This window comes from Ovis canadensis, chromosome 15, assembly GCF_042477335.2.
Source record: "Ovis canadensis isolate MfBH-ARS-UI-01 breed Bighorn chromosome 15, ARS-UI_OviCan_v2, whole genome shotgun sequence".
Classification (NCBI taxonomy): Eukaryota; Metazoa; Chordata; class Mammalia; order Artiodactyla; family Bovidae; genus Ovis; species Ovis canadensis.
Genome location: NC_091259.1, coordinates 85679177 through 85701093, shown reverse-complemented (window position 1 = coordinate 85701093; position 21917 = coordinate 85679177). Strand labels below are relative to the sequence as shown.

At 39.0% G+C, this 21917-nt stretch overlaps 2 protein-coding genes across 2 annotated transcripts; both read left to right on the top strand.

Moving 5' to 3' along the window:
- Positions 1-4760: 4760 nt before the first annotated feature.
- LOC138420529 (olfactory receptor 5W2-like) lies at positions 4761-5708 on the top strand. The gene has a single exon (XM_069553765.1). The coding sequence runs from the start codon at positions 4779-4781 to the stop codon at positions 5706-5708; it is 930 nt and encodes a 309-aa protein (XP_069409866.1). The 5' UTR covers positions 4761-4778.
- Positions 5709-20972: 15264 nt separating this feature from the next.
- LOC138420531 (olfactory receptor 5W2-like) lies at positions 20973-21917 on the top strand. The gene has a single exon (XM_069553767.1). The coding sequence runs from the start codon at positions 20973-20975 to the stop codon at positions 21915-21917; it is 945 nt and encodes a 314-aa protein (XP_069409868.1).

Sequence of the window (21917 nt, the reverse complement as noted above, 5' to 3'; positions counted from 1 at the left end):
AAGCATCTTTGGATAAAGATATTCCGTCTCATATCTAAGAAAGATCCATTTTGGGTGAGGAACAGATAGCAGTCGGAGGATGTGACCATGGGACAAGTCTTGAAGTAGAGAATCCCCTGTCTTTAGCGGTAAAGAAGTCATGTTTTCTGCAACATGGGGTATTCCAAGGATGTTAATCTAAGTAAACTATGTCAGTCGGGGAAAAACTAGTACCGTATGATCTCATGTATATGTGGGATCTAAAAAGGTAGAATAAACTCATAGAAACAGAAAGAAGATTATTGGTTGCTAGGAGTTGGAAGGTGGGAGAAATGGGGGATGCTGTTCAAAGTGTGCAAAGCTTTTGTTATTACATTTGACGAATAAGCTCTGGGGATCTGATATCCATGGTGACTCTGGTTAACCATGCATTATTATAAGCTTGAAATTAGCTACAAAAGTGGATCTTAAATGGTCTCACTATACACACACTACAATGGTAACTATGTGAGGTGTGAATGTGTTAACCAATTTTAGTGTTGTAATCATTTCACAATGTATACATATATCAAATCATCACTTTATCTATTGAATGCAAATGCTATTTGGCAGTTATATCTGAATAAATCAGGGGAAAAAAGAAGAAAGGAAGTTGGAAATTAAGTTACAAAGAGCAATGGGGAAAGCCTTGGTAAACTGTATTACTGCGCTGCCATTATCAGCTATCAACAGTGTGTCATATCGCCTAAGATGATTGCCTTTCCTTTTCCCTCATTTTCCGCCATTGTTAAACATCTTTCTTTGTCTCTTTGAATTCCACAAACAACCATCTACTTAAGGCATTATTTTACTTTCTGTGACCTTAGGAAGCAGCCCAGTCACACCAGATACCAAGATGGAAGACCATGTTTGAGGAGTATGGAGAATTCAATTGCTATCTGTTTGGGAGGGCTTAAGGAGGACATAAAAGTGTAATGTCCAAGATGTTTTTTTCCAATTTTATATATAACTAATATAAATAATAGAAAACAAATTATTTTAAGAAAAATATTACAACTGGACATGGAGCAACAGACTGGCTCCAAATAGGAAAAGGAGTACGTCAAGGCTGTATATTGTCACCCTGCTTATTGAACTTATATGCAGAGTACATCATGAGAAACGCTGGGCTGGAAGAAGCACAAGGTGGAATCAAGATTGCCAGGATAAATATCAGTAATCTCAGATATGCAGATGAAACCACCCTTATGGCAGAAAGTGAAGAGGAACTAAAAAGCCTCTTGAGGAAAGTGAGAAAGGAGAGTGAAAAAGCTGGCTTAAAGCTCAACATTCAGAAAACTAGGATTATGGCATCTGGTCCCATCACTTCATGGGAAATAGACGGGGAAACAGTGGAAACAGGGTCAGACTTTATTCTGGGGGGCTCCAAAATCACTGCAGATGGTGACTGCAGCCATGAAATTAAAAGACACTTACTCCATGGAAGAAAAGTTATGACCAACCTAGATAGCATATTCAAAAGCAGAGACATTAGTCAAGGCTATGGTTTCTCCAGTAGTCATGTATGGATATGAGAGTTGGACTGTGAAGAAAGCTGAGAACCAAAGAATTGATGCTTTTGAACTGTGGTGTTGGAGAAGACTCTTGAGGGTCCCTTGGACTGCAAGGAGATGCAACCAGTCCATTCTAAAGGAGATCAGTCCTGGGTGTTCTTTGGAAGGAATGATGCTGAAGTTGAAACTCCAGTACTTTGGCCACCTCATGCGAAGAGTGGACTCATTGGAAAAGACTGACGCTGGGAGGGATTGGGGGGGCAGGAGGAGAAGGGGACGACAGAGGATGAGATGGCTGGATGGCATTACCGACTCTATGGACATGAATCTGAGTGAACTCCAGGAGTTGATGATGGACATGGAGGCCTGGCGTACTGCAATTCATGGGGTCGCAAAGAGTTAGACACGACTGAGCGACTGAACTGAACTGAACTGAACTGAAAAGAACTCCGTTGATTTAGAAAAAATCGTCACCCTGCACAATTTTTAAATGAGACATCTTCACTCATGTGATCTATATACATAAAAAATTCCCAAAGCAAGTATGTTTTTATCCTTGTAATTGTTCTCTGTTCTTCATTTGATAGTGAAAAATGAATAACAATAAATATTTAGAAACCACTACCTTTATAAATCCTAACACCATATAGTTTAGGAAGTACAAAGCAACCATTGATTTCATTCCTGTGGCCTTTAATGTAGTTTAAAAAAAAAACCTTAAATAAATAAAATAAACATAATTCAGAAAAGAGTGCACTATTTAGACGATGTGATGAAGTCACTAAATCAGTGAAATGTCCTTGGATGATATGTGGTTGGAGAATGGGGAAAAGCTGATATTTGGTAATGAGGGCTATCTTGAAAGGGATTGACAGGAATGTTTACAGTGTCATTAGTCATATCAGCTGAACAGTAGAAGCAAGCCAGTGTTCATCCTTCCGAAAAATGGATCACCAAAGTATATTATATCCTTAACATGAAATGCTATTCAGCCACATAATGAAACAGAATTCTAACACATGTAACAACATGGATGAAACTGGTAAATATTTTACCAAAGAAAATAAACCTGACAAGAAGCACACACACACAGCATGATTCTCTTTATACGCAAGGCCAATAATAGGAAACCACACAGGATCAGAAAGTAGATTAGCAGTTGCCAGGCTCGAGAGGGAGGAAAGGAGACTGAGAGCTAGAAGGTGTAGATTTCTTCTGGGGCTGATGAAGATGTTCTGGAAGTAGATTGTAGTAATGAGTGAACAAATTTGAAAGTGCACTAAAAATCAAAGAACTGTATACATTAGAAGGATGATTTTATGACATAGGATTATATTTCAAGATAAAAGAAAATGTGATCAAAGTGTAATATTCTGACATGAGGTAGTGAAGGAGAATATTTTGTGTTCAAAAACACAATGAACAATCAAAAAGAGTTGGATGAAGGGGGATCTTTTAGAATTTCACTAAGTTTCCTCTTTGACTCAAGAAAGAGGAGGTAGTTTTCGGGTAGCTGACACACACCATACACACCATTTGCTGTACCCTTCCTTCCACAGAGCAATTTGGACACAATAATGAAGCAGAAAAACTCCGTTTCTGCTAAATTGTTTCTGAATTCACAGGGGAATGGTGTGCTGGTTGTCCTGTTTCAAAGTCTGTCTGACTCTGCACCCTCAGGGATGGCAGCGCCCCAGGCTCCTCTGTCCACCACTATCTCCCAGAGTTTGCTCAAATTAACGTCCATTGAGTCAGTGATGCTATCTAGCCATGTCTTCCTCTGCCAGGGGAATATACAGAAGCAGAAATATAATTAATGAAGTGTTTGAATAACACTAAAGCCTAAGGGCCATAGCACAGGGATTTAAGTCCCAATATACCTGGTGAAATAAAAGACCAAATGCTCATTACTGTTCAGCTACCCAAGACCTGCTCTTTTCAGGTACGTTTCCAGATCCTAACTGAAGAAAAATAAGAGAAAATATTTAAACTGGGGGGAAAATAAAAGTTTGTAAATGAAGGACTTTATGCCTACCTACTCACTAAAATCTGCATTTAATGGTAAATAATATTTTCTTCACAAAATTGGAAGAATCTGTCTGAACTTGTTAACATTCATAATGTAATTTTATTTTCATGCTGGCTCACATAAAAGTCTTTGCTCTTTTTTCAATGAGCAACTGTACATGAATTTAAAGTGTGTTTTGTTTTATAGAAACAAAAAAATTAAGGTGTGTTTTCTTTTATAGTGTAGATATCACAATAAAAACAAAAACATTTACAAATTCACCTCCTTGTAGACCAGGTACTATATTTACTTAGGTCTAAAGAAAAAGTCCATTGCTTTCACTTACAGTAAAATATATACACAGGCATTCACATAAACACAACAGAGAGAGCAAAGTCTTTGCATTTTAGAAGCATTTATTATCCCTCATCTAATTTACATTCAATTAAATTGAAAGTCATTTAAAATCTAAAGTGATGCAAATATATGTGGTACATTCTGTTGTTTTCACTTCTTTTAGCTCTTTTTCTTCCACTGGTCAAGAGAGTCATCCTAGACGGTAACCTCTCCACAAAGAGGTAATGAGCATTATGGGAAAGCAATAGCAAGTTTCTAGGAGCAGGTCAGTAATAACTTATTTCATGTCTCACCAAATGCTAAGCAGAAGATAAGCTAAAACCAGTAACAATGATTTTTATTATTACTAGTCAGTGATGTACTCACTGCTTCTGGAACTAAGAAGAACATTCTTAAACCAATCTTGTCTTTTTGAGAGACAAAAAATAGTAATCTTTTTTGTATTCAAGTGAATATTTTTAAACAAAGGGAAAGCTCAGTCCGAAGTCTTAGAATCTGGTCTTGCTAACACTGGTGTTTCTTCCATGTGGTTTTAAAGAATTGAAGAAAGGTAAAATCATCCAGCTCTTCTCTCTGATATAAGAAAAATAAGGCTCAGAGAAGAGTTTGTAGAAAGTAGCAACCTCATGAATGGCATCTGGATTGACTTGAACGTCCTCAAAGTCTTCCTCATATGCCTATTATTATTGCAGAATAGACAGTTATGCCTCTTTAAGGAGAAGATACAAGACTGGATTACTTTCTAAGAATAAAAAGACAAGGGAAAAAAAAAAAAGCTCTGCCTTATGATTTGTTGTTGTTGTTGTTGTGCAGAAGCATTAAACATGCATATGTGATTTTCTTGATAACTTTCTCAAAAGTTTGCACAAGATCAAAGAAGAATGGAAAGAGAGAATTGCTCCTCCGTGACTGAGTTCATTTTCTTGGGAATTACTGAGAACACTGAGAACAAAGTGATCCTATTTACAATGTTTCTCCTTGTTTATGTCATCAATCTTCTGGCAAATCTGGGAATGATCACCCTCATTAGGATGGATCCCCAGCTGCACACACCCATGTACTTTTTCCTCAGCCACCTCTCCTCCTGTGACCTCTGCTATTCTACAGCCATCGGCCCTAAGATGCTGGTGGACCTATTTGCCAAGAACAAGTCAATCTCTTTCTGTGGCTGCGCTCTGCAATTCTTGGTCTTCTGTATCTTTGCCGATTCGGAGTGTCTCCTGCTGGCAGTGATGGCCTATGACCAGTACAAGGCCATCAGCAGCCCCTTGCTCTATGCAGTCAGCATGTCCAGCAGGGTGCGCTCCCTGCTGGTGGCTGGGGTTTACCTGGTGGCAATGGCAGATGCTCTGATACACACGACATTAGCATTCCGCTTATGTTTCTGTGGGTCAAATGTGATTAACCATTTCTTCTGTGATTTACCTCCACTTTTCCTCCTTTCCTGCTCTGATATACAGGTCAATGAGTTGGTGTTGTTTATTGTTTTCGGTTTCATTGAGCTGAGTACAATTTCAGGAGTCCTTGTCTCTTATTGTTATATCATCCTTTCAGTCTTGAAAATCCACTCTGCTGAGGGGAGGTTCAAAGCTTTCTCCACCTGCATCTCCCATCTAACTGCGGTGGCCATTTTCCAGGGAACCCTGCTCTTCATGTATTTCAGGCCGAGCTCATCCTACTCTCTCGATGAAGACAAAGTGACCTCATTGTTTTACAGCCTCGTGATTCCCATGTTAAACCCTCTGATTTACAGCCTAAGGAACAAGGATGTGAAACAGGCCCTGGAAAAATTGAAACATAAATGGTTTTAGTTTTTTGTATTAGGCATTTGTGTACACCTACACATTCATATACATATATTGTTTGTTCATCTACTAAAATTAAATGATAGGATACATGAGAATAATAATTTCTCAAATTTTTAAAGTGATATTTGTATTAAATCCTAATTTTGTTCCCCCACACATGTCATGTTTCATTATGCTTTAAGGATTTATATGTGTGTGTGTGTGTAGCACTTTGTCTATGTGAAAATTTTTCTTTTACATTGTAGTAATTTTGTTCATTGTTTAATTCAAACATCGTTTTCAACTACACTAAGATTTATTGTGCATTTACTCAGTGATCTTTGAGCCTGTAGCCTTTTTGTATATTATTCTAGATCTTATAGTTTATGCACTATGGAAGTTAGTACTAAAAACAAATGAAAAAAATAGTCAAGTAATTCATAATTGGCTTCAAGTTCATCATGACATAAAACATAAAGGGCTATAATTTCAAAACAAAAATATCTAAAACTATTCAAAAAGAAAAGCTACTTTGGATAGAGATCTTCAGTCAAATTTTAAAGATTCAATCTGGGAAATGAAAAGGTTGTAGTCAGAGGATCTGACAGTTATTCAGATCTTAAAGTGGCATTACTGACTCAACAGACATGAGTTTAAGTAAACTCCAGCATTGGTGATGGACAAGGAAGACTGACGTGCTGCAGTCCATGGGGTCTCAAAGAGTTGGACACAACTGAGTGACTAAACTGAACTGAACTGAAGTGTACATGTCTATGTCTTTTAGAAGTCATGTTCCCTACAACATGGAAGAACTGTGAGGTCATGTGTTATGTGAAATATTAATAGAGAGGAAGACAAGTACTATATGATCTCAATTATGTGTAAAATCTAAAACGTCAAATTCAGAAACTCCCTGACAGCCCAGTGATTAGAATTCAACGCTTTCACAAACTGAGTCCAGTTTGATCCCTGATCAGGGAACTAAGATCCCAGCAAGCTGAGTGCTACAGTCAAAAAAAAAAAAAGATGAAATTCACAAAAACAGACTGAGTTGACTGTTGCTAGGGCCCAAAAGGTAGGGGAAATTGGTGATATTGGAAAAAGTGTACAAACTTTGTTATTTGACGAATAATTAAGGGGACCTAAATGTATATGGTATATCTAGTTAGCAATAATGAAAACATGAGAAATTTGCAAAAAAAAAAAAAGTACGTTTTAACTGTCCTCACTATACACACACTCAAAATGGTAACACTGTGAGATGAAGCCTGTGTTAACCAACCTTATTGTGCTAATCATTTCTCAATGTATACATTATATCACATTCTGTACTTACAATTACACATGGTGTTAGCCAGTTATGTTTGAATAAGTTCACTTCAGTTTAGTCGCTCAGTCATGTCTGACTCTTTGCGACCCCATGAATCGCAGCACGCCAGTCCTCCCTGTCCATCACTAACTCCCGGAGTTCACCCAAACTCATGTCCATTGAGTCGGTGATGCCATCCAGCCATCTCATCCTCTGTCATCCCCTTCTCCTCCTGCCCCCAATCCCTCCAAGCATCAGAGGGATGCTTTTCCAATGAGTCAACTCTTCACATGAGGCGGCCAAAGTACTGGAGTTTCAGCTTCCACATCAGTCCTTTCAATGAATATTCAGGGTTGATTTCCTTTAGGATGGACTGGTTGGATCTCCTTGCAGTCCAAGGGACTCTCAAGAGTCTTCTCCAACACCACAGTTCAAAAGCATCAATTCTTCGGTGCTCAGCTTTCTTCACAGTCCAAATCTCACATCCATACATAACCACTGGAAAAACCAAAACCTTGACTAGACGGACATTTGTTGGCAAAGTAATGTCTCTGCTTTTGAATAGGCTATCTAGGTTGCTCATAACTTTCCTTCCAAGGAATAAGCGTCTTTTAATTTCATGGCTGCAATCACCATCTGCAGTGATTTTGTAGCTCCCCAAAATAAAGTTTTGTGACACTGTTTCCACTGTTTCCCCATCTATTTCCCATGAAGTGATGGAACCAGATGCCATGATCTTCGTTTTTTGAATGTTGAGCTTTAAGCCAACTTTTTCGCTCTCTTCTTTCACTCTCATCAGGAGGCTTTTGAGTTCCTCTTCACTTTCTGCCATAAGGGTGGTGTCATCTGCATATCTGAGGTTATTGATATTTCTCCCAGCAATCTTGATTCCAGCTTGTGCTTCTTCCAGCCCAGCGTTTCTCATGATGTACTCTGCATATAAGTTAAAGATAAACATTAGATATCTAAAGATTAGATTTTAAAGACATACAGAAGAGCTATCTACTTGTTAAAGTACAATATTGTGCTGTTGTTATCAACTATCAATTCTTCTGCACTTCTTCCAAGATAATTTTATTTTCTGCCTCCTCATCTTCAACCCTGGTTAAATGCCCACCTCTCTATGGTTTACAAACAATCACCTTTAAGGCATTGCTTTATATCACCCTTTTTGTAAGAATTCTTTGCTAAAGAACTAGCATTTCATCCTTTTTAACAAGCACTGAATTTTGCCTGGGATATAAAATAAATAAAAATGAATTTACCTAAAAACAGTCGGCAACATTTTTTGACTATTACTTATGTCTCAATAACACAAAATTCATTGAAGATTTGTTAAGTATCTTAACACACACACACATAGACACATATTTCACAACAGTGTATATATATTGTATGTAATATACACAACAGTTTTTTGGAAGGTGCATAAAATTGTTATGGACACTAAGATAATATTCTTATAAAGACACATGTGTTTGTTAATTGCACTAGAAGTAAGAAGCTATAACTTCTTGATATTTGACTATTACATCTGACTTTGATATGGCTTCCTGAAGGCTAAAACACTGAATCAGTTTGCTGAGAAAGCTAGGCTACAATCCAATCATATATTTGATATGCCATAAACTACTGAAGAACACTCTTATCTACACATTAAAATTGCAAAGTTAAAAGCCTCAGATGGTCTTAAATTTTCCAGCTGCCATTGTAAATAAAATGTCCTTATGTAAAAATATTTCAGAATGAAAAAATAAAGCCTATGAAATTCCTTTGCTTTTCATGGTGGTATTTGTAAAACACTATGGTGATTGCAGCCATGAAATTAAAAGACGCTTACTCCTTGGAAGAAAAGTTATGAGCAACCTAGATAGCATATTCAAAAGCAGAGACATTACTTTGCCGACTAAGGTCTGTCTAGTCAAGGCTGTGGTTTTTCCAGTAGTCATGTATGGATGTGAGAGTTGGACTGTGAAGAAGGCTGAGCACTGAAGAATTGATGCCTTTGAACTGCGGTGTTGGAGAAGACTCTTGAGAGCCCCTTGGACTGCAAGGAGATCCAACCAGTCCATTCTGAAGGAGATCAACCCTGGGATTTCTTTGGAAGGGATGATGCTAAAGCTACAACTCCAGTACTTTGGCCACCTCATGTGAAGAGTTGACTCATTGGAAAAGACTCTGATGCTGGGAGGGATTGGGGGCAGGAGGAGAAGGGGACGACAGAGGGTGAGATGGCTGGATAACATCACTGACTTGATGGACGAGAGTCTGAGTGAACTCAGGGAGTTAGTGTTGGACAGGGAGGCCTGGCGTGCTGCGATTCATGGGGTCGCAAAGAGTCGGACACGACTGAGTGACTGAACTGAACTGAACTGATGGCATGTTAAGAAGAGTTATCATGGTAAAAAACACCGTAAAATAGCTATTCTATAATATAAAAGATTTGTGGGTTTTGATTTCTGGTATATTTTATTACTTTATTCAAACTTCTTTTCAACTGTTGCTTATGAGAAGTAACATGACAGAAAACATTGGCTGGAATATATTAAAGTCAGATAAAATATGGTGCCAATGAGTGAGTGAAAGGCATTCAGTCGTGTCTGACTCTTTGCCACCTCATGGACTAAACAGTCCATGGAATTCTCCAGGCCAGAATACTGGAGTAGGTAGCGGTTCCCTTCTCCAGGGGATCTTCCCAACCCAGAGATCAAACCCAGGGCTCTCGCATTGCAGGCAAATTCTTTACCAGCTGAGCCACAAGGGAAGCCTATGGTTTCAATGTTATGCCATTAATTATTGGTTTACTAATATATGTTAACACTCTGTCTATCTCAAGAGTCTTCATTCTTTTCCTATTTAATCGTTCTTTTTTTTTTAGTTTTTATTTTTACTTTATTTTACTTTACAATACTGTATTGATTTTGCCATACATTGACATGAATCCACCACGGGTGTACATGAGTTCCCAAACATGAACTCCCCTCCCACCTCCCACCCCATATCATCTCTCTGGATCCTCCCCATGCACCAGCCCCAAGCATCCTGTATCCTGTATCGAACATAGACTGGCGATTCGTTTCTTACATGATAGTATACATGTTTCAATGCCATTCTCCCAAATCATCCCACACTCTCCCTCTCCCTCACAGTCCAAAAGTCCGTTCTATACATCTGTGTCTCTTTTGCTGTCTCTCATACAGGGTTATCATTACCATCTTTCTAAATTCCATATATATGTGTTAGTACACTGTATTGGTGTTTTTCTTTATGGCTTACTTCACTCCGTATAATCGGCTCCAGTATCACCCACCTCATTAGAACGGATTCAAATGTATTATTTTTAATGGCTGAGTAATACTCCATTGTATATATGTACCACAGCTTTCTTATCCATTCATCTGCTGATAGACATCTAGGTTGTTTCCATGTCCTAGCTATTATAAACAGTGCTGAGATGAACATTGGGGTACACATGTCTCTTTCAATTCTGGTTTCCTCAGTGTGTATGCCCAGCTGTGGGATTGCTGGGTCATATGGCAGTTCTATTTCTGTTTTTTTTAAGGAATCTCCACACTGTTCTCCATAGTGGCTGTACTAGTTTGCATTCCTACCAACAGTGGAAGAGGGTTCCCTTTTCTCCACACCCTCTCCAGCATTTATTGCTTGTAGACTTTTGGATCACAGCCATTCTGACTGGTGTGAAATGGTACCTCATTGTGGTCTTGATTTGCATTTCTCTGATAATGAGTGATATTGAGCATCTTTTCTTGTGTTTGTTAGCCATCCATATGTCTTCTTTGGAGAAATGTCTGTTTAGTTCTTTGGCCCATTTTTTGATTGGGTTGTTTATTTTTCTGAAATTGAGCTGCATAAGTTGCTTGTATATTTTTGAGATTAGTTGTTTGTCATTTGCTTCATTTGCTATTATTTTCTCCCATTCAGAAGGCTGTCTTTTCACCTTGCTTATATTTTCCTTCTTTGTGCAGAAACTTTTAATTTTAATTAGATCCCATTTATTTATTTTTGCTTTTATTTCCAGTATTCTGGGAAGTGGATCATAAAGGATCCTGCTGTGATTTATGTCTGAGAGTGTTTTGCCTATGTTCTCCTCTAGGAGTTTTATAGTTTCTGGACTTATATTTAGATCTTTAATCCATTTTAAGTTTATTTTTGTATATGGTGTTAGAAAGTGATCTAATTTCATTCTTTTACCAGGAAATTACTGGAGCTAATCAATGAATATAGTAAAGTTGCAGGATATAAAATCAACACACAGAAATCCCTTGCATTCCTATACACTATAATGAGAAAGTAGAAAAAGAAATTAAGGAAACAATTCCATTCATCATTGCAACTAAAAGAATAAAATACTTAAGAATATATCTACTTAAAGAAACTGAAGACGTATGTATAGAAAACTATAAAACACTGATGAAAGAAATCAAAGAGGACACTAATAGATGGAGAAATATACCATGTTCATGGATGGGAAGAATCAATATAGTGAATATGAGTATACTATCCAAAGCAACCTACATATTCAATGCAACCCCTATCAAGCTACCAGCGGTATTTTTCACAGAGCTAGAACAAATAATTTCAAGATTTGTATGGAAATACAAAAAGCCTTGAATAGCCAAAGCAATCTTGAAAAAGAAGAATGGAACTGGAGGAATCAACCTGCCTGACTTCAGGCACTACTACAAAGCCACAGTCATCAAGACAGTAGATACAAAGATAGAAATATAGATCAAGGGAACAAAATAGAAAACCCAGAGATAAATCCACACACCTATAGACACTTTATCTTTGACAAAGGAGGCAAAAATATACAATGGAGTAAAGACAATCTCTTTAACAATTGGTGCTGGGAAAACTGGTCAACCCATTTAATCTTTCAACACCACATTCTTCTCACACAACCAGTGCAATGTGTGATGGTAAATATCATTGTCAAAATGCAATTTATCAATGAGTGTGACATGTGTTAATATTATAGTCATATGTCTTGATCTCTTCTTTCATCCTTGCCACTGAAATAAAAAGTGTAAATATGACAAAAACAATGTTAGACTTGGGTAAATGTCTAACTCATCTCACACGCTAGTAATGTTCAAAATTCTCCAAGCCAGGCTTCAGCAATACATGAACCATGAAATTCCAGATGTTCAAGCTGGTTTTACAAAAGGCAGAGGAACCAGAGATCAAATTGCTAACATCCTCTGGATCATTGAAAAAGCAAGGGAGTTCCAGAAAAACATCTATTTCTGCTTCATTGACTATGCCAAAGCCTTTGACAGTGTGGATGACAATAAACTATGGAAAATTCTGAAAGAGATGGTAATACCAGACCACCTAACCTGCCTCTTGAGAAACCTATATGCAGGTCAGGAAGCAACAGAACTGAACATGGAAAAACAGACTGGTTCCAAATAGGAAAAGGAGTGTGTCAAGGCTTATATTGTCACCCTGCTTATTGAAGTTATATGCAGAGTACATCATGAGAAATGCTGGGCTGGAAGAAGCACAAGCTGGAATCAAGATTGCCGGGAGAAATATCAATAACCTCAGATATGCAGATGACACCACCCTTATGGCAGAAAGTGAAGAGGAACTAAAAAGCCTCTTGATGAAAGTGAAAGAGGAGAGTGAAAAAGTTGGCTTAAAGCTCAACATTCAGAAAACGAAGATTATGGCATCTGATCCCATCACTTCATGTGAAATAGATGAGGAAACAGTGGAAACAGTGTCAGACTTTATTTTTTGGGGCTCCAAAATCACTGCAGATGGTGACTGCAGCCATGAAATTAAAAGACACTTACTCCTTGGAAGGAAAGTTATGACCAACCTAGATGACATATTCAAAAGCAGAGACATTACTTTGCCAACAAAGGTCCATCTAGTCAAGGCTATGGTTTTTCCTGTGGTCATGTATGGATGTGAGAGTTGGACTGTGAAGAAGGCTGAGTGCTGAAGAATTGATGCTTTTGAACTGTGGTGTTGGAGAAGACTCTTGAGAGTCCCTTGGACTGCAAGGAGATCCAACCAGTCCATTCTGAAGGAGATCAGCCCTGGGATTTCTTTGGAAGGAATGATGCTAAACCTGAAACTCCAGTATTTTGGCCACCTCACGCAAAGAGTTGACTCCTTGGAAAAGACTCTGATGCTGGGAGGGATTGGTGGCAGGATGAAAAGGGGATGACAGAGGATGAGATGGCTGGATGGCATCACTGACTCGATGGACTTGAGTCTGAGTGAACTCCAGGTGATGGTGATGGACAGGGAAGCCTGGCATGCTGCAATTCATGGGGTTGCAGAGAGTCGGACACGACTGAGCAACTGAACTGAATTGAACTGAAGGCGTCTGGGGCTTGTCTTAATCACATATTTTCTTTAACCCCAGAGCTAATGATTACACAAAACAGCTCTTCTTGCTCTAGGGTGTGTTTTTCCTTAAGCTCTGTACTAAAATGGCACCCCACTCCAGTACTCTTGCCTGGAAAATCCCATGGACTGTAGGCTACAGTCCATGGGGTCACAAAGAGTCAGACACGACTGAGCAACTTCACTCTCTCACTCAGTGATTATGTAACAACAATGTATCTCGCTTAAGGACATGTTTCTCCTTCTTGGCAAGAACCTTCTGACTAATCTTGCTCTTTTAAAACCTATGTTGTGGAAGTGTGTCTGATAATAGTGTTGGGGGAATGGGTTTGGTAAATGTATATAAAGTGAAGTTGCTCAGTCGTGTCTGACTGTTTGCAACCCCATGGACTGTAGCCTACCGGGCTTCTCAGTTCATCGGATTTTCCAGGCAATAGTAATGGAGTGGATTGCCATTTCCTTCTCCAGGGGTTCTTCCTGACCCAGGGATCGAACCCAGGTCTCCCACATTGCAGACAGACACTAAACCGTCTGAGCCTCCAGGGAAGTCCCTGGCTCAAAGTTTATACGGGCTTGATAAAACTAGTGAGTGGGACACCCTCCACCCCCTTCTGATGCCTATGTCAGAAGCTTTCTCTGTCTTTTTCTCACTGTATCAAAACTTCTGCCACACAAAAGCTCTGAGTGATCAAGCCTGGTCCCTGGTCCTGAAGCAAAATCTTCTTTGGAGATCACAACTCCGACATTGTTCACTGTAAACTATCAGTATGAGATTGAAGGATGGGAATAAGCTGATGTTTGGTTTTGAAGGCTGCCTTGAAAGGCAACATTGACATAAATGTTAAAACATCATTGTTCATAATAGATAAAGAGTAGAGACAAGCCACATCCATCCATCTGAAGAATGGGTCAATAAAATGTGTTGTATCTATAAAACGCAGTATTGTTGTGCCATTTAATGAAATGAAATTCCAATGCATTCAGCAACATGACTTAACCTTAAAGACACTGAACTGAAGAAAAGAAACCTGACAGGACACACACATAGATACACATTATTTCATGATTCTTTGTATGTGAATTGGCCAGAAGATGCAATTACTTAGGCTCAGAAAGAAGATTAGTGTTTGCCAGAGCTGGGCAAGGGAAGAAGAGGCAGTGACAGACACTAGCATGAGTGTTTCATTGATGCAAATGTTCCAGAAGGAGATAATGGTGATGGGTGAGCAACCTTGAAAATATATTTAAACCCAAAGAACTATTTATATGAAATATATATAACATTTAAATAAAAATAAATATGGTCAAAGTGTAGTAATATTTCCACATGAGGTAGTTAAGGAGAATGCTTCAAAAACACAATGAACAATCCAAAGAATTTGGAAAAGAGGGATCTATTTGATTTTCATTAGATTTCCTCTGACTAAAGAAGGAGAATATTGATGGAGGTGTCAATTACAAATTAGCACTTGCCAAAAATCTTTGCCAACAACTGAACAACAACAAGGGTATTTGCCACCTGCCTGTGTGGAAACTGAACCCCGTGCTGCAGCTGCTGCTGACCTGTGACACACCCTGAGAGGAATTCAGGGTAGAGAGGGAGGCACTCTGTGCCCCAGGGAAACTGGTGGAACTTGGTCTTTAGATGTTAGATATTTTCAGAAACTGATTTTATGATCCAAATCCTTGCATCTATTCATACCTAGAAAATCACTAAATCCCTTCATGGAGACATTAGCTCCTTGTGACCATCAGAAAAGCTTTTGTAAAATAAGCATTTGATTGCATAGAACTCTCCCTTTATCAAAATTTCATATATTGATCTTTTCCCAGTGCCTCTTTGGAGAAATCTCTCAGAGCTACCTGAGCTGCTATCTCCCAGGCTGCAGTCCTCATTTTGCCCCAAATAAAATTTAACTCACAACTCTCAACTGGTGTACCTTTTTGAGCAGAGAGAGCACAACTGTGGGGAGCACCTTAAATACCTTTGCAGTCTTCTTCATACCATAGATTAATTTGGTGACAATAGTGAAGCATAAAAGTTCAGACTTTGCTAAGTTGTTTCTGAATTCACAGGGGGACACAGAAGCAGAAATAACTTCAATGATGTGTTCGCATAATGTTAAAACCTAGACACACTAGCAGAGGGATTTAAGTCCCACTGTGCCTGGTAATGTGGAATGAAGCAAGACAAAGACTAATCAAGTTTTGCCAAGAAAATGAATTGGTCATAGCAAACACCCTCTTCCAACAACACAAGAGAAGACTCTACACATGGACATCACCAGATGGTCAACAGTGAAATCAGATTGATTATATTCTTTGCAGCCAAAGATGGAAAAGCTCTAAACAGTCAGCAAAAACAAGACCAGGAGCTGACTGTGGCACAGGTCATGAACTCCTTATTACCAAATTCAGACTTAAATTGAAGAAAGTAGGGAAAACCACTAGACCATTCAGGTATGACCTAAATCAAATCCCTTATGATTATACAGTGGAAGTGAGAAATATATATAAGGGCCTAGATCTGGTAGATAGAGTGCCTGATGAACTATGGAATGAGGTTCATGACATTGTAAAGGAGACAAGGATCAAGACCATCCCCACGGAAAAGAAATGCAAAAAAGCAAAATGGCTGTTTGGGGAGGCCTTACAAATAGCTGTGAAAAGAACAGAGGTGAAAAACAAAGGAGAAAAGGAAAGATATAAGCATCTGAATGCAGAGTTCCAAAGAATAGCAAGAAGAGATAAGAAAGCCTTCTTCAGTGATCAATGCAAAGAAATAGAGGAAAACAGAATGGGAAAGACTAGAGCTCTCTTCAAGAAAATTAGAGATACCAAGGGAACATTTCATGCAAAGATGGGGTTGATAAAGGACAGAAATGGTCTGGACTAAAAAGAAGCAGAAGATATTAAGAAGAAGTGGCAAGAATACACAGAAGAAACTGTACAAAAAAATCTTCATGACCCAGATAATCACGATGGTGTGATCACTCATCTAGAGCCAGACATCCTGGAGTGTGAAGTCAAGTGTGCCTTAGAAAGCATCATTATGAACAAAGCTAGTGGAGGTGATGGAATTCCAGTGGAGCTATTTAAAATCCTGAAAGATGATGCTGTGAACGTGCTGCACTCAATATGCCAGCACATTTGGAACACTCAGCAGTGGCCACAGAACTGGAAAAGGTCAGTTTTCATTCCAATCCCAAAGAAAGACAATGCCAAAGAATGCTCAAACTACTGCACAATTGAAATCATCTCACGCAATAGTAAAGTAATGCTCAAAAGTTTCCAAGCCAGGCTTCAGCAATACGTGAACTGTGAACTTCCTGATGTTCAAGCTGATTTTAGAAAAGGCAGAGGAACAAGAGATCAAATTGCCAGCATCCGCTGGATCATGGAAAAAGCAAGAGAGTTCCAGGAAAACATCTATTTCTGCTTTACTGACTATGCCAAAGCCTTTGACTTTGTGGATCACAATGAAAGAGATGGGAATACCAGACCACCTAACCTGCCTCTTGAGAAATCTGTGTGCCGGTCAGGAAACAACAGTTAGAACTGGACATGGAACGACAGACTGGTTCCAAATAGGAAAAGGAATACATCAAGGCTGTATATTGTCATCCTGCTTATTGAAGTTATATGCAGAGTACATCATGAGAAACGCTGGGCTGGAAAAGCACAAGCTAGAATTAAGATTGCTGGGAGAAATGTCAATAACCTCAGATATGCAGATGACACCACCCTTATGGCAGAAAGTGAAGAAGAACTAAAAAGCCTCTTGATGAAAGTGAAAGAGGAGAGTGAAAAAGTTGGCTTAAAGCTCAACATTCAGAAAACGAAGATCATGGCATCTGGTCCCATCACTTCATGGGAAATAGACGGGAAGACAGTGGAAACAGTGTCAGACTTTATTTTTTTGGGCTCCAAAATCACTACAGATGGTGATTGCAGCCATGAAATTAAAAGAGGCTTACTCCTTGGAAGGAAAGTTATGACCAACCTAGATAGCCTATTCAAAAGCAGAAACATTACTTTGCCGACTAAGGTCCATCTAGTCAAGGCTATGGTTTCTCCAGTGGTCATGTATGGATTTGAGAGTTGGACTGTGAAGAAGACTGAGCACCGAGGAATTGATGTTTTTGAACTGTGGTGTTGGAGAAGACTCTTGAGAGTCCCTTGGACTGAAAGGAGATCCAACCAGTCCATTCTGAAGGAGATCAGTCCTGGGTGTTCTTTGGAAGGAATGATGCTAAAGGTGAAGCTCCAGTACTTTGGGCACCTCATGCGAAGAGTTGACTCATTGGAAAAGACTCTGATGCTGGGAGGGATTGGGGGCAGGAGGAGAAGGGGACGACAGAGGGTGAGATGGCTGGATGGCATCACCGACTCGATGGATGTGAGTCGGAGTGAACTCCAGGAGATGGTGATGGACAGGGAGGCCTGGCGTGCTACGATTCATGGGGTTGCAAAGAGTCGGACACAACTGAGCGACTGAACTGAACTGTGCCTGGTAACATAAAAGCCTATCTGCTTATTCAGCTGCCCAAGACCTACTCATCTCAGGTAAGGTTTCCAGGTAATGATTCCAAGACTCTAGAACAAGTAGCTACTGTTTTGGTAAAATAAATTTGTTAATAAAACATTTTATGCCTGCGGCTGCTGCTGTTAAGTCACTTCAGTTGTGTCCAACTCTTTGCGTCCTCATGTATTGTAGCACACCAGGCCTCCCTGTCCATCACCAACTCCCGGAGATCACTCAAACTCACGTCCATCGAGTCGGTGATGCCATCCAGGCATCTCATCCTCAGTCGTCCCCTTCTCTTCCTGCCCCCAATCCTTCCCAGCATCAGGGTCTTTTCCAATGAGTCAACTCTTGGCATGAGGTGGCCAAAATACTGGAGTTTGAGCTTTAGCACCAGTCCTTCCAAAGAACACCCAGGGCTGGTCTCCTTTAGAATGGACTGGTTGGATCTCCTTGCAGTCCAAGAGACTCTCAAGAGTCTTCTCCAACATCACAGTTCAAAAGCATCTATTCTTCGGTGCTCAGCTTTCTTCACAGTCCAACTCTCACATCCATATGTGACCACTGGAAAAACCATAGCCTTGATAGACGGATCTTTGTTGGCAAAGTAATGTCTCTGCTTTTTAATATGCTATCTAGGTTGGTCATAACTTTCCTTCCAAGCTTAGTCCTAGCTTTTCTTCCAAGGCACAGTGAAGTGAAGTCGCTCAGTTGTGTCCAACTCTTTGCGACAACATAGACTGGGGCCTACCAGGCTCCTCTATCCATGGGATTTTCCCAGGCAATAGTACTGGAGTGGATTGCCATTTCCTTCTCCAGGGGATCTTCCCAACCCAGGGCTCGAACCCAGGTCTCCTGCATTGTAGACAGATGCTTTACCACGTGAGCCACCAGGAAAGTCACAAGCATCTTTTAATTTCATGGCTGTAGTCACCATCTGCAGTGATTTTGAAGCCTAAGAGGACTTAAATTCATCATCAATTCTCTTTACACATATCTCAAATACACATATCTTGTTTTTGCCTCTTTAATAAGACGGGAATTGTGAGTCATAAAAAGGCTTTAACATCTCAGTCAATCTTTGTTCTAAAAAGATAAAGTGCAGGTATAAAATAAGTCCATTTTCCTCACTTTTCATTTCTAATGTTTGTTAGTGGAATCCAAGTATCCCCACAAACTACATCAAATCATCGCTTTAATCAAAAAGAATTGATTTTAGGTACTGATTATTTGAATCTATTGGCTTTTCATGCATTGCTTTGACATTTCTTCATATACTTTTATTACTGGAAATATTGCTAAATGACATGGGGAAGGTGGATATTTCAAAAAGGAAGAAACCAAATGAATAATAGGAAGATGTAAATTACTAAGTTGGGAAATCTTGTAATTCATCGGATCTCTGCTTTGACTAGGTAAGGGGAGTTTAGATTCAGTGTAACTGTGCAGCTTAGACTAAGCATAATCTGTATTTTTCTTACTGTCAGATCAATATGTTGACAATAGTGAAGAAATAAAGCTTAATTTTTGCAAAGGTTGTTACTATTTTCACAGGGGAAAATACAGAGCAGAAAATATAATTAACCAAATGTTAGCAAACACTGAGCCAGAGGGCGGATTCTTCAGAGACTTAAGTCCCAAATGCTACCTGGCAAAATAAAAGGTTAGCTGTTTATTTTTTAGACATCAGTAGCAAGGACATGGGGTCACACAGAGTTGAACACGACTGAAGCAACTTAGCAGCAGCAGCAGCGGCCGCAAGGACAGAAAGCCCTGCTCATTCCAGGTATGTTCTTGAGTCTCCAGATTTAAGAATACAGGAAAAAAACTTAGCATTAAAAAATGAGAAATTTATCAATTAATTACTTATGCCTACCAACTCAATATAATAAACTCATGAGTTTAAAAATCAGAAAATATTTTCTTCTCAAAATTGGAAGAATCTGTCTCTAGCATCTATAAAATGACTGTTTAATTATTTTCTTTTAATTTAGATTCACAGGAAAGCCTTTACTCTTTGTCACTGGGGAAGCATATACATATGTTTTTAAAATTTTATTTCAGATATAATATAGGCAGAATACTATAAATAGCAATATTTGGAAACTTAACTTCATGTAAATCATATGCCAATATATACTTAAAGAAAACCTGTCACCAATATGCTAAGTCTTAGATCAATAGAGACATGCAGACATGACGCAAGCAGATACATACACAAGGAGGACACTCGACACATCGGAAGTGTTCATTACACCTCATCTCATTTTCTTTTTAATACAAAAGTCAATTAAAATCAAAGACACACAAATGCGTGTGTTAAATTCTATTGTTTTCACTTGTTTGTATCGTTTTTCTTTGGCTGGTCAAGGGATCCATCCTCTGGCACCAGGGCGAGGCAGAGATCAGTAATGAGAACTGTGGCAAAGGAGCAACACGTTTCTACAGTAAAGCTCAATAAGGCCTATTTTATGTCTACCAGATGCTGAAGGTAACAGACCAGGACGGCAACATAGTAATTTTCATTATGAATGGTTGCTGATATGCTCTAGAATGTATAGACAATCATTTCGAATCAATATTAGCTGAGCTGTATTCTGAAAAACACAACAATGGTAACAAATTTTTGTGCCCAAATGACTATTTCCAGAGATGGAAAATGCTTAATCCTATAACTAACAGCCAGGTCTCTCAAACATTGGTGTCTCTTCTATGGTATTTTGAACATAAAATAAGACATTAATTCTTCCAATTATACCTCCAGAGGTAAGAAGGCAAAAACCTAGGAAAATGAAAAACTCATAGAGTTTTATATACATCATAATGACATGCAGACTTAGATAAAACTTTTTCAATGTGTAATATAGTTTTTTGTTTGTTTTTATTTTGCCAGGTAGGTAACAATGTTCCTTCAAAAAGTAGGGGCATGATTGGGTAATTTTCTGAGTATAAAATGACATTTACACAAAGAGACTGTGCTCTCCTTTACAGATATTTTGCAGATGTCCGTACATTTGTCTACACTTTTCCTGATCATTTTGTCAAAAATTTAGATAAGAAAAATTAAAGAATGGAGAAAGAAAATTGCTCCTCTGTGACTGAATTCATTTTCTTGGGGATTACCAGTGATCTGGAAGTGAAAGTGACCTTATTTGCCATGTTGCTGATGGTCTATCTCATTAATCTTCTGGGAAATCTTGGAATGATAATTTTGATTAGAATGGATCCCCAGCTGCAAACGCCAATGTACTTTTTCCTCAGCCACCTCTCCTTCTGTGACCTCTGCTATTCCACAGCCATTGGGCCCAAAATGCTGGTTGACCTTTTGGCCAAGAACAAATCAATCCCCTTCTATGGCTGTGCCCTACAGTTCTTGATTGCCTGTACCTTTGCAGATTCTGAGTGTCTCCTGCTGGCAGTGATGGCCTATGATCGATACAGGGCCATCAGCAGCCCCTTGCTCTATGCGGTCAGCATGTCCAGTGGGGTGTGCTCCCTGCTGGTGGCTGGGGTTTACCTGGTGGGAATGACAGATGCTTTGATCCACACGACATTAGCATTCCACTTATGCTTTTGTGGGTCAAATGAGATTAACCACTTCTTCTGTGACTTACCTCCACTCTACCTTCTTTCCTGCTCTGATACACAGGTCAATGAATGGATAGTATTTATTGTTTTCGGCTTCATTGAATTGAGCTCAATTTCAGGAGTTCTTGTCTCTTACTGTTATATCATCCTAGCAGTCTCAAAGATCCATTCTACTAAGGGGAGGTTCAAAGCTTTCTCCACCTGCGCCTCCCACTTAACCGCTGTGGCAATTTTCCAGGGAACTATGCTTTTTATGTACTTTAGGCCAAGTTCAATCTACTCTTTAGATCAAGACAAAATGACCTCATTGTTTTACACCCTTATGATTCCCATGTTAAATCCTCTGATTTACAGCCTACGGAACAAGGATGTGAAAAATGCTCTAGGAAAACTAAAAAATAAAAGATGGTTTCAAAGATTTATATAA